Raw genomic sequence first — 14,244 nt, 5'->3', positions numbered from 1 at the left:
GAGGGACCAATCGGCACTTTCGGAAAGTATCAGCTCGGGTAATCACCCCACCCTGGGCCTGGCCGTTACCAAGGGGTACGTACGTGTCCTACCTGTCTACCCGGGGCGGGGAATTACGCGTTACCCCGTCACCGGCTACGCATGGAAGTGCGTGGGTCGGCCTTCAGACACGCACAGGGAGGAAAAAAGAGAAAGGGAAAGGAAAGAAGAGGGGTCTCAAACGCCGCAGCGGAGAAAAGGGCAAAGAGAAGAGGGAAGGAAAAGAGAAGGACAGAGGAAGGACGAAGACTTGCAAGTGTAGAAAGCAAGGAATTTGTAACAGTTTCGAGCGTCCGTCTCCGGACGTAGGCACAAACCATACTCCCAGAGGGGGAGAAAGGGAAGGAAAGAGAAATAGGTGGGGGGGGGGGCGAAGATGGGGGACGGGGAAGGATGCAGAAAGGGAAGGTATGTAGCCCGGAAAGGAAGGAGGGCCACATTAGCTCGGGGTCCCGTACTTGCTACGCATGTGTCCACAAAAGAGTTGTGGACCCCCTGGGGGGTACAGTTTTGGTGTGCAGTATTGAAGGCACTTAAAATAAAAACAGGTGTAATGCAAGGTGACAGCCTCTCTACACTCCTCGAACTTCATCCTAGAGAAAATATAGCACTACAACCCAGTAGCAAAGCGATGTGAATGTTTAGTGTTGAATTACAAATTAAACAAATTTTAAGTCCTAGAAAGAAGAATCATTTGAAACAGTCACTGTGCTAAGAAATATAGAGGTATATATATTAGGAAGTAATGAATAACTAAATCACAACATAGAAAACATAGTTCAAACGCTACAGAAGAGTCTGTATAAAGGAGAAACTCCCCATACAAAGATGTGTGTGCATCCGCAAAAGATAATCTTATGCATCTGGTGGAACAGAGATCGTGTGGTGCTCTACAAATTGCTTTCCTGGGGTGTAATCTGCTCTGCTGACATTTATTGTCAACAATAGACCTCCTGCAGATGCAATGAAGAACAACAACCAGGATGACTATGTGCTAGTCCACAATAACACCCACCAGCAATTGTGGCACCCAAATAGACCAGGCTATTTCATATGTCAGCCAGGTGGAAAAAATACTGGTTTGAGGGAGAGGGGAAGGATTAGAGGGACACTATTCTTCATTTCAAGACAACAATGAGGTTTCAAATCACTGGCTGTGAATGTGGTTGACTTGTTATAGTTCCCGATCATATTGGATATTTCGTCTTCAAGAATCTCAGCTATGTTGAGTGACAGTTGTACACTTAAATATATTTATCTCAAGATGATGAGCTAAATATGTGCTATGACTACAGAATAAAGTGTGTGGGGTCTAAACATTGCTGCTTCTAGTGGTGTGCTTATTGGCAATGATTGCTTACTTTCATCGAGAGCTATTTTTAAATGTCAGTTTGGTAGTTAAAAATTTGTCTTCTTTTATCTTTGATCACATTTCCCTCACAGTCTACCACAATATACATTTTTAACACAACTGCAACATCTGTAACCAATCTGTTGCAGTTATGATGACACTACCAATTATACACTAAATATTATGCACTACATAATTAACATCCAGTGTCAACTTAAAGTATAAAATTTTGAACAACTGATTCACCGAAATAATTAAAGTCAAAGAAGAAGACTAAAAAGAAAGTACCACATAAGAAAACATTTACATGTTATTTTAATTGTATAATTAAGCTACTGAAGAAAGTGAAAATCTCACCTGCCAATAGATCTTCAAGGCGCAACTTTTGTGGGAGCTGCAAAAAGTAAATAAATAAATAAATAAAATTAAACAGTGTGATAACTTTACATCAATAGGTTTGTTTAGAAATAAATAAATCTTCTGCTACCAGTCATGATATATGTGAAAGTTTATTGAAGTGACATTTATGGAAACTGCATAATGATTCAAATGAATAATCACAAAATATTTGACTTTTAATTTAGCTCAGTAATACGAATTCACTAGGGCTGCCAGCCGCCACGTACAGCCATTGTCACAGAGCAGATAAAGGTGCCCAGGAAATGCAAGTCAGCAGGGTTGGAATGCAGATCATAGCTGCCAGATGTTTAAAGGTTGGTGTAAGAATACTGGCAGTGACAAATACAGTATAGTTTGCAGAAATGAACACCCCTCAGCTATGAACTGGTGAAATAGTCAAAGGGATCATGGAAGGGGAAAGGAGTAATAGACTGTTATAAAATTATAGGTTGTCAGTCAGGAGGTAGGAGATGATATGTCACATATAATTCTGACAGTGTCTCCACTGTATTTCCGGTTACTGATCACCAGCAGATCCCTAACTTTTGAGGCTAGGTGGTTCTAGTCCCAATTAGCAGAGATCACAAGTCATACGCCACACAGTGTAGCGTAGTTGTGGTAGCTTAGGACGGTAAATTCATATGTGAATCACTTTCTTTTGTATTGGCAGTGTGATGCTGAGAGGAAGCACTAAAGGTCACATGATCACTGTGAATCCTGATGAAAGTACTGTTAACTGTTTGCAACTAATGTAATGACTGCATACCTATGCAACTGGAGGACACTGGCCTCAACAGTACACTATTATTTCATAAGATTTGTCTATTTATGGCCGGACTGACCTGTCCCGGAGTATTGCATCTTACAATAATTCATCATCAGAGTCCATATGTTTGATTCCAGCATGCTATTACCTGTCCTGGAGCATGTTGAAGATGTTCTCCCGGATACTTAAGATAGGGGGCCATGCAACCCTGTTAGGTTGCTTCTTACTGATGCATGTAGACTGTTCAAGGTACAGTGTTGGTTCGAATCAAGAAAGTTATCTTCCCTCTATGTGAAAATATGTATTTTGTGTCTGTTAGCACACAGTCTGTTAGCCACCATACTAAAGTCGTGAACTACTGCAGTCCAAGTGGCTGTAGCAGACTGCAAATGTGACAAATCTAGCGCTGTGATATGTAGAAATGTACACTCCTGGAAATGGAAAAAAGAACACATTGACACCGGTGTGTCAGACCCACCATACTTGCTCTGGACACTGCGAGAGTGCTGTACAAGCAATGATCACACGCACGGCACAGCGGACACACCAGGAACCGCGGTGTTGGCCGTCGAATGGCGCTAGCTGCGCAGCATTTGTGCACCGCCGCCGTCAGTGTCAGCCAGTTTGCCTTGGCATACGGAGCTCCATCGCAGTCTTTAACACTGGTAGCATGCCACAACAGTGTGGACGTGAACTGTATGTGCAGTTGACGGACTTTGAGTGAGGGCGTATAGTGGCCATGCGGGAGGCCGGGTGGACGTACTGCCGAATTGCTCAACACGTGGGGCATGAGGTCTCCACAGTACATCGATGTTGTCACCAGTGGTCGGCGGAAGGTGCACATGCCCGTCGACCTGGGACCGGACCGCAGCGACGCACGGATGCACGCCAAGACCGTAGGATCCCACGCAGTGCCGTAGGGGACCGCACCGCCATTTCCCAGAAAATTAGGGACACTGTTGCTCCTGGGATATCGGCGAGGACCATTCGCAACCGTCTCCATGAAGCTGGGCTACGGTCTCGCACACCGTTAGGCCGTCTTCCGCTCACGCCCCAACATCGTGCAGCCCGCCTCCAGTGGTGTCGCGACAGGCGTGAATGGAGTGACGAATGGAGACGTGTCATCTTCAGCGATGAGAGTCGCTTCTGCCTTGGTGCCAATGGTGGTTGTATGCATGTTTGGCGCCGTGCAGGTGAGCGCCACAATCAGGACTGCATACGACCGAGGCACACAGGGCCAACACCCGGCATCATGGTGTGGGGAGCGATCTCCTACACTGTCCGTACACCACTGGTGATCGTCGAGGGGACACTGAATAGTGCACGGTACATCCAAACCGTCATTGAACCCATCGTTCTACCATTCCTAGACCGGCAAGGGAACTTGCTGTTCCAACAGGACAATGCACGTCCGCATGTATCCCGTGCCACCCAACGTGCTCTAGAAGGTGTAAGTCAACTACCCTGGCCAGCAAGATCTCCGGATCTGTCCCCCATTGAGCATGTTTGGGACTGGATGAAGCGTCGTCTCACACGGTCTGCACGTCCAGCACGAACGCTGGTCCAACTGAGGCGCCAGGTGGAAATGGCATGGCAAGCCGTTCCACAGGACTACATCCAGCATCTCTACGATCGTCTCCATGGGAGAATAGCAGCCTGCATTGCTGCGAAAGGTGGATATACACTGTACTAGTGCCGACATTGTTCATGCTCTGTTGCCTTTGTCTATGTGCCTGTGGTTCTGTCAGTGTGATCATGTGATGTATATGACCCCAGGAATGTGTCAATAAAGTTTCCCCTTCCTGGGACAATGAATTCCCGGTGTTCTTATTTCAATTTCCAGGAGTGTATGTCTAATTTACAAAGAAGATAGTGCACATGTCTTGAAGTGGACTATGTGAAAGTGGGATCAATGATACAGGCATCACAATGCAAAAGTACTGTGACAGCTTAACATGTATTCATATTGATACTGCAGAGAGGAACAGTGGGGGTGAGGAAGCAGCATACCGGTATTGGAGTTCCAACATCTCCAAAATTTTATATTGTGCAATGAAATGAACCACATGTCAATGTGGATACACAGCTTATCCAGAAAATTATCATGACAAGTGTGGTACTCAGTAGTCATGACTTAACATTAGGCAGTCCTTATATGTAGTCAGGTGATGTTGAGGGTATTAGATTAGGAAATGAGACCCTTAAAGTAGTAAAGGAGTTTTGCTATTTGGGGAGCAAAATAACTGATGTTGGTCGAAGTAGAGAGGATTTAAAATGTAGACTGGCAATGGCAAGAAAAGCGTTTCTGAAGAAGAGAGATTTGTTAACATCGAGTATAGGTTTAAGTGTCAGGAAGTCATTTCTGAAAGTATTTGTATGGAGTGTAGCCATGTATGGAAGTGAAACATGGACGGTAAATAGTTTGGACAAGAAGAGAATAGAAGCTTTCGAAATGTGGTGCTACAGAAGAATGCTGAAGATTAGATGGGTATATCACATAACTAATGAGGAGGTACTGAATAGGATTGGGGAGAAGAGGAGTTTGTGGCACAACTTGACCAGAAGAAGGGATCGGTTGGTAGGACATGTTCTGAGGCACAAAGGGATCACCAATTTAGTATTGGAGGGCAGCGTGGAGGGTAAAAATCGTAGGGGGAGACCAAGAGATGAATACACTAAGCAGATTCAGAAGGATGTAGGTTGCAGTACGCACTGGGAGATGAAGAAGCTTGCACAGGATTGAGTAGCATGGAGAGCTGAATCAAACCAGTCTCAGGACTGAAGACCACAACAACAACAACAACAACAACAACAACAACATATGTAGTTACAACTATTACAAGTAGCTAATTAAACGTTTACACAAAATCCAACTGCAATGTCATTTTGGATTCTGTGATGTGAAAAAGGGACATCTTACATCACTTGGAGGGGAAACAAAGTGTCAAAACTGAAGGCTTTAAAATAATCTCTAAGAGCACAGTTCGATAGAGCTACAGACAATGCATCCATACTCCATTTTTGTCACCCTGTAGCATTTCATCAGGAGATAGCTACAGCAGTTGATGTGGGCAATTTTAAAGCTTCTTTGCTTTTTGGCCTGGTGTATCCTCTGTGATCATGACTAATAGAGATGGAAGGTGATGTGACAGCAGCAGCACAATGTGACCAATGTGAACACGTTCAATAAACACAAAACGGCAGATAAGAAAAGCTTGTGGAGTAGTGACATGAGCAGGGGCATAATTCAACTGGGGCAATGACATTCACAACAAATAAAATAAGAAAAATTAAAATGGGAACAAAAAGTGGAGTAATAGATGGAAGCAACATATCTTAATCAGGTCCACAAATGTCCGTAGTTTGCCGAGGGGTTACAGTAGTGGTAAGTAATTAATCCTATGGATGGGAAGTATATCGATTTTGGTCCTATCAGCTTGTGTCAATAGCTAATAGGATGGCGGCTTAACTTACACCACTGCACTACCTCAAGAGAAACAAGTACATTTTTCACTCTGTGAAGGCAGTACAGAATTGTCAGACTAGCTATCTGAGCAGAAGATGCTGGAGGTGACAGCACTGATATCATTCCATGTGTGCGCTGTGGTATGATAATACTATGCCTCCTACCAGATTTATGTATATGATAAAGAATTCAACAATGACGAGGGTATGAAGTGTCAGACAAGTGGCACTATGGTTACTTCCCACTCCTCAAATCTTTTGCTCCTACTGAAAGGTGCAGAATTGTAAGGCAGATTGCCACTTAGTAAGGAAATTTAGTGCATGCTCTTGCTACTGTTATTGACTAGGCATAATGACCAATTGTTGGGATCAGATGGCCTGTTAACAATGCTGTGCTTCATCAGGCTATGGAACAAGCAAGATGGAAATTACATGATGCAGTGTCCACAGTTTCATTTTTTCTCCGTTACAGGAAGAGGAATTTGAATGCTGTAGTCCAGCCTACGGAAAAAAATTTGTCCAATGCAAACAAATATGTCATTCTTTACTATCCTATGCCCACCAAAAGAAGAAGAGCGCACTCCATCAATTCACTACAACACACGGACCAGTTTCAATATTTAAACACTATTTCGAAACTACAAGCCATTCTCATAGCCTGGTTCCTGATACTGTTATCACGGACTCTGCAATTTGTAAAAGAAATCTCGTGTGTGTGTGTGTGTGTGTCAGAGAGAGAGAGAGAGAGAGAGAGAGAGAGAGAGAGAGAGAGAGAGAGAGAGAGAGACAGAGAGAGAGAGAGTTAGAAGAAATGTTTTGATCATTTGTGGGCAAGTGCAGTGGATTGCAATAGAGGGGAAGACAGATGAATTTGAAATAACAACAAATAACTTTATAAAAGGCAGTCTCAATTTATTACTTTTCAGGTAGATAGGCACAGAGGAAGTAAAGAGAGTGTAATATTCAAAACATTTAACTGGAAGTAGTTTATTTCAGTTAAAAGAATGAAGTAAACTAGAACTAGCTCAAATTTTCTCATCTCATGTTTGATATTTTTCCGTCACCAAGGGATTTTCCACTGGCTCTCAGACAGAAAACTGAGCAGCAGAACATGAAAAAAATCATGAGATACCTTATCTGTGAAAAATACATTGTTCCATGCTGCATTCAGACAGAGCTCTGCAACTGCCAGCCAATGTATCACATTTTCCTCACTGAGTTCCTGTTTTACAGTTGATCTTAGGGCAAGCAGTACAGCTTTCCTCAGCCTTCAGTGAACTGCGTTGTTAGAACTGAATAGTTTGTCAGTCACTCCAACTGCTTCATATTTAGGAAATGAGAGGTTGGCTCTTACACACAAGCTCCATGTGGCCCTGCTTTGCACCCTCTTCCTGCTTGAGCAAGGAATTCGGCTGATAGTGCCTGTTTCAAACATAATTCTTCCAATATCTTTACAGGAATCAGCAGCATGCCGTATCTCCCACATGCATCTCAAACCAAAAATTTGTATTCTTCAACCAGAGTGCCAACTGTCTCAAATTTAATGCTACAAGTGAGCCGTTGCAAATAACTGCTCGCAATGTTATTTCTTCTTGTCACTTTCATGCTGATGCCTGGGGAAGAAGTAAATATGCTGCCATCAAAAGGTGTGACTGTGGTGATAGGCTGAACACTGTCTGGCCATAACCCATGTGGTTCCTGCCTGTGGAGGCTGTGTAGGCAAGACAGATGCTTTCCAGGGGTTGTAGGTCTGAATCCCACCTCTGACAGAGGTAATGCTTCCTTGAGTTTATGCTCATTAATTCATATCTGTTTGTGTCCCTAAATAAAAATTTATGAACCAGTTCTGAAGAAACTTATCTTACCTTGAACAATTACTTGATAACTGTACTGATGAGTTTCTGTATGCCAGTGACTATAGCAGATGTGTCAGAGTCGAATGCATCAAAAGATATATAGATAAAGGGAAAAAGTTCATCTGGTTGACTTGTTGCAGATGGAACTAAGTTGAAAAGACAGGGGCTGCTAGTTTGAATTTGATCCAAGGATGAAACAATTTAATACATATGTGTCCAATGTTTAATTCTTAAGCAAAAGGAAGAACAGAAGCAGCTACAGCAGATACACATGTAATGTATGTTAGTTGCTGTTGGCTTGTCATTAATACCATCCATTTATTGGGATCACGAGTCTGACATTCCAAAGATACATCCATCACACAAGGTGATATTAATCCACAGTTCCCAATACTCCAACAACTTCCATTCCCCAACATTCCAGCAACTTCCATTCCTATTGTCATCCTTGAGATTATTGGTTGATTTGTGGGATTGAAGGGACCAGGCTACTAGGGCCATAGGATCCTTTTTCCATCAACTTGAAATCACCACAAGGAATGAAAACTAACAGTGGAGATGACAACAGACAACACACGACAAGAAAGAGACAGACAGCGACCTGACAACAGGAATTAGAATCACACCGAGTGTGACAGTGGTTGGCCAATCATAGAAACAAAAATAAAAAGAAAAGCCAACCACCAAGAAATCCACTGAAAACGCCAGTCTAAAATCATAGGCCAAATGCCAGAATACACAAAAAAGATGACAAACACTTAGATCAAGCGATAACATCCCCCTGCATGAATTAAACTCCCACTGTGAAAGATAGGGTCCAACAACAGCTATGCGGAAGGGGTTACCGAACCATAAGACAGGCTTCCATAATCTAGGCAGGACTGAATTAACACTTGGTACGGCCATAGAAGGGTCGACCAATCGGCACCCCAGTTGTTGTGACTCAAGCAATGAAGAGCATTAAGATGCCGCCAGCACATTTCTTTAAGCTGCCAAATATGAGGCAGCCAAGTCAACCAGGTATCTAAAACCAATCCCAGAAACTGATGTGTCTCCACAACAGCAAGAGGATTGCTATCAAGATAAAGCCATGGCTCAGGTTGAACAGTGTGTCGCTGGCAGAAATGCTTAATGCAGGTCTTGGCAGCCAAAAACTGGAAGACATGCACTACAGCCCAAGACTGCTGCATTTTGGAAAGCACCCTGCAACTGCTGTTCAGCAGCTGCAATGACAGTGGAGCTATAGTATAGGCAGAAGTCGTCAGCATACAAGGAAGATGAGACAGGCGTTCCCACTGCCATAGCAAGCCCATTAACTCCTATCAAAAAGAGGCAGACTCTTAATACAGATCCTTGCGGTACCCCATACTCGGGAACTCAGGAGGAACTATAGGAGGCCACAGCTTGCACACAGAAGGAACGAAATGACAGAAAATTTTGAGTAAAAATCAGGAGGGGACCCCAAAAATCGTAACAATGAAGCGTAGAGAGGATGTGATGTTACCATGTCATATCGTATGCCTTCCACATGTCAAAAAAGAAGTTGACCCTATGCTGATGATGGGCAAAGGCCATACGGATGGCAGACAACAGGCATACGAGATTATCGGTGGCAGAGCTGCCCTTATGAACCCACCCTGAGACAGAACCAGAAGGCCCTGAGATTAAAGTAGCCAACTCAACCTCTGGCTTATCATGGGTTCGAGCAACTTGCACACAACATTGGAACGGTTAATGGGGCGGTAGATGTCCACCTTGAATAGGTACTTGCCAGGTTTCATCACGGGGATTACAACGCTTTCTCACCATTGTGATAGGAACTCACCCTCATCCCAGATATGATTGAAGAGGTCTAGGAGGCATCACTGGCAGTCCACCGAGAGGTGTTTCAGCATCTGACAGTGGATGCCATTTGGCCCGGGAGCCATATCAGGGCAAGTGGCAAAGGCACTTTGGAATTCCCATTCACTGAATGGAGCATAGAACGATTCAGGGTGGCGCATGTGAAACGAAAGGCTCGGACGTTCCAACCAATCCTTCAGGGAGTGGAAGGCCAGTGGGTAATTCACAGAAGCGGAACTCTTAGCAAAATGCTCCGCTAAGTGGTTTGCAATTGTGCAGGTACGCTGACGGGGGTCTGACAGCCATAGAGTCACCTAATCTTGGCCCAGACCTGCAATGGACAGGTATGGAGGCCAATGGTATCCTATCTCATAAGCTGCCCAGTTCCTGTAATAAACCACATAGCTATGGAGGGCAGGGGTTCTCATCACCAGAAACAAAGATTACTGATGAGCAATGCAGAGGAAGGGGTCAAGGCTGAGAAGTTGTCTGAGCTCAGCAATATGGTGGAAAAAACCGCTGCAGTTCCACTGGGGGCTGACATTGTCCCTGGCTGAGAAAGGCATGAAGGGACCGAAGAGGGATATTACGCCACTGGGTCAGCTGCTGCCACCGACTGAGCACCTGTGTGAGTGACATCCATTGTATCAGCGTCAGGCGAGATCTAGGTCCTTAGCGGATGGTTGCGATGGGCTAGATACAACCACAAGTTCCTTCATCTTCGAGGTCTTCATTTTGGATCTTTTTGTTTGTCCCTTGGGTTTCACCAACTGGGAGGGCTTCACCAATTCTGTCTCCGGGATGGAGGGCGATCAAGTAACCCTACAACCAGCTGCTTGTGGGCACTTATGCCATCGCTGGGCGTCATCCTTCCCACTTGTGGAAACCTGGGAAGGGAGGGACCCAAGGGACACCTTGCAAGAGAGAGCATCTGAACAAGTTGGACATTCCTCTGGCTTAGAAGCAGGGACAGACATCTTCAATTAGTTGTGGGGGGGGGGGGGTGGAGGTTCGGGGTGCGGGGGGTATAGGATTGCTCCCAAGGTAGGTGGAGCAGGAATAACAGGGTGGGTAGTGCCCCCCATGGGTAAGGGGGTATTTGGAATTGTTCGGCTTGGTGAGCCGACAAATTCACTGAGCTGATGGGGCTATCATTGTTGATGTTGCGGGGGCATATGAGGATGTCATTCAAACAGGATGGAGTCGTTCTTATTTCCTCTTAGCCTCAGTATAAGTCAGTCAGTCCAGTGTCTTATATCGATGATTTTCTGCATATTCTGTAAGATCCTGCAGTCTGGCGAGCAAGGTGAATGAGGGTCTCTACAGTTGACACAGATGGGAGGCAGGGCAAATGGAGTATTGGGATGTGATGGGCGTCCGTAATCTCGACATGTGAGGCTGAAAGTACAGCAGGAAGACATATGGCCTAACTTGCAGCACTTGAAGCACTGCATCAGGGGAGGTATGTAGGGCTTGATGTCTCAGTGGTAGACCATCACCTTGACCTTCTCCAGTAATGTATCACCCTTGAAGGCCAAGATGAAGGCACCGGTAGCAATCTGATTACCCTTCAAACCATGATGAATGCGCCACATGAAATGAACACCTTGACGTCTTAAATTGGCGCGCAGCAAGTCATCAGACTGAGAAGTTTGTCCCTACAGAAAATAATACCCTGGACCATATTTAAACTCTTACGGTGTGTTATGGTAACTGAAACATCCCCAACTTGTCACAAGTAAGTAATCTTTGGGACTGGGTAGAGAATGCCGTTTTTATCAATACTGACCCAGAGCGCATTTTGGACAAGCCCTCTACCTCCCCAAACTTGTCCTCTAAATGCTCTATGAAGAATTTAGACTTTAGACTCCCCTTCAGCTCTCATACAAACTAGCAACCGGAGTGAATAAGTGTCACTGCCATCCTGAGACACTCCTCCCACAGTGTGACCAGGGAGGGGAATGATTTGGGATCGTATTTCTGAGCATTGAATTGTGCCCAAGAATGCTTAGAGACTGCTGGTAGATGGCCACCAGCAAGAGATGATGTACCACGCTTCATTGCGGGTCATCTGCCCTTATGCCACCCACTCCGACCACGGGCCCTCCCCACGGGCACCACTCAGCCGCAGCAAGGGCCACCTGGCAGGATGGCCATTGCTGGGAGACCCGATTCCCCAGGGAGATAGGCCTCTACTCCTTGGCATATATGCCGAGTTGGTGCAGTCATCAGCAGAGTGATCCCTGTGTTGTAAGGAGGCGACAACCAACAGGGTACATGGCAGCTCCACCACAGTTGACTGGCTACTATGCTGGAATTAGGTGCAAGGAAGTCCATAGTCATCAGCTCCACAAAAAGCAACCCTGCACAGTGCATGGTGGAAATTGCACCTAGGAATGTATCCTCACCCAAAAGGTGGGGAACTAGCGGAACGGCAATGCGACGATGAGAAAGCTGGATAAAGGTCTCTATGCACAATGGGCACAATGCACCATGTAAGGTGCCCTTCCCCAATTGGTTCGCTCTTTGGAAAAATGGAGGTCAAACACGAGAGGGGACCATCACATATAGGCCGAAGCAGTTGAGACTCCTCTTAGTCGCCTCTTATTACAGGCAGGAATACTGCAGGCCTATTCTAACCACAGGGGACCTTGAGATGAATTTGTATAGCTTTAACAATACCTGTTCCTACCAATTAATAGTAGTTGTGTGAATGGAGTATACCAAGAAATTCATGAATGTGCCAGATGCACAACATGCATTCATGGAAAGTAAATTCATCTGCACTTGTGTTTTGATGGGGACGAAATTATGAACATAAGGACAACACAACACAACATCCAGTCCCTGAGCAGAGAAAATCCTCGACGCAGCCAGGAATCGAACCCGGGCCGATAGGTATGATACTCTGTTGAACTGACCACTCAGCTACCAGGGACGGACACCCCTAATATGTCTAGATATGATCGACAGGTGGCATGTACTTAAGACTCCTGGCTGATCACTTGCATCCAATTATGTCCATTGTGCATTCCAACAGCATACAGTGATTCCAGCAGGTAAGTGCGACACTCCACACATCCGGAATTGCTGCCAAGTGATTTCGGAAACCCTCTTTTGAGTTTAAACACTTACTGTGGCCACCTCATGTGTGTGCGAATCTCATGGGTGCAGTAGAACAACATAGTAGAACAACACAGCAACAAGAAAAAGGAATGGCTGTAGTTTTCCCACGATTTCAGCTGTTCATGGAACCAGCACATCAAGACCATATACACAAATGTTACAAGAACAAACTAGTGTTACAGGCAGTTGCCACTACAACTACTACACCACCACCACCACCACCACCACCACCACCACCACCACCACCACGCAATATCTCTGGCTGCTCAGGCCAGACCAACATATTAAACAGAACTAACAATCGATAGTGGAGCAGAGCAGGTAAAGTGACAGCCCAGAACAGGTTGAAGAGGAGGAAACAGTGCAACTTAGCGGAGTGTGCAGGGACTAGATGTGGCAGATGAGTTAATCTGGTGTAGAATTGGGAGGGATGGAGGGAGGTAGGGAAGGAAAGAAAACTGAGCAGAAAGGAAAGGAGCACATAGAAGGGGAAGGGACTGGTTGGTTCACTTGCAGAGAGCCATGCACAGTGGGGATGGGGCTTGGGAGGAGATGATAGGACACTGGGGACAGGGTGGGATGGAGCTGTTTGGAAGAAGGAGGACAATAGGTTACTGTAGGTTGAGGCAGGGATGGTTTTAGGAGCAGAGAATGTGTTTTAAGGATAACTCCAGTCTTCAGAGTTCAGAAAAGCTGCTAGTGTATGGGGCAACACAGTTTGCCAGGTTTGTGAAGCAACCATTGAAATTGGGCACGTTATGTGTATCTCCATGTTGTGCAGGGTATTCCACTTTCCTGTAGTAGGCCATGTGTCACATTTGCAATGAGCAGCAATCTATCCCTTCTGTAACTGTCGACATTATAAAGTAAAGAACTTAGAGGCCAGTACATTCTGACTCTTTAATTTAAAAATTCATAGCAATCCTCCTATGGTACTAGCCAGTCAATTTCTCTCTCTCTTTGATGGGCAGAAAAGGTGAATTTATGAACTTCATAACTTTTCCAGTGTAAGTAACAGAATTATTCATCATGTGGCCCTTACTTAATGAATACTAAATTCAGTTAGAATTTACAGAGGAAAATGATGCAAGCAAAAGATAAATAAATAAATCAATAAAAATAAAGGTTCCATGTCATATTGATAATACAATGTTCAGCTTCATTTTACAGGTCATCCTCATTATCAGGACAGATGAAGTTGCTGTATCTTCAGAACATAAAGCAATGAATCTTTAAATTTCCTACTCCTCTCACTTGGGTACCATTAGGTCCTGGTTGGTTTTCCAAGCACGTTCTCTCACAAAGTGTAGGTGATTTGTTTCTGTGCTTGACACATATTTTGGATTTTGCTGCAAACCATATGAGTTTGCTGATGTTCCTTTTTATACTAAAAAAGACTT

At 44.7% G+C, this 14,244-nt stretch overlaps 1 protein-coding gene across 1 annotated transcript in view; it reads right to left on the bottom strand.

Moving 5' to 3' along the window:
- Positions 1-13,127, bottom strand: part of LOC126234228 (zinc finger protein AEBP2-like) — a 115,950-nt gene extending 102,823 nt beyond the window's left edge. Inside the window, exon 1 of the mRNA XM_049942920.1 lies at positions 13,025-13,127. Coding sequence (XP_049798877.1) covers positions 13,025-13,127 — 103 coding nt within the window. The remainder of the gene's footprint in view (positions 1-13,024) is intronic.
- Positions 13,128-14,244: the final 1,117 nt, after the last annotated feature.

The sequence above is a fragment of the Schistocerca nitens genome, chromosome 1, assembly GCF_023898315.1.
Source record: "Schistocerca nitens isolate TAMUIC-IGC-003100 chromosome 1, iqSchNite1.1, whole genome shotgun sequence".
In the NCBI taxonomy this organism is placed as follows: domain Eukaryota; kingdom Metazoa; phylum Arthropoda; class Insecta; order Orthoptera; family Acrididae; genus Schistocerca; species Schistocerca nitens.
The sequence above is the reverse complement of the archived record's forward strand: the minus strand, read 5'-3'. Positions and strand labels throughout refer to the sequence as shown.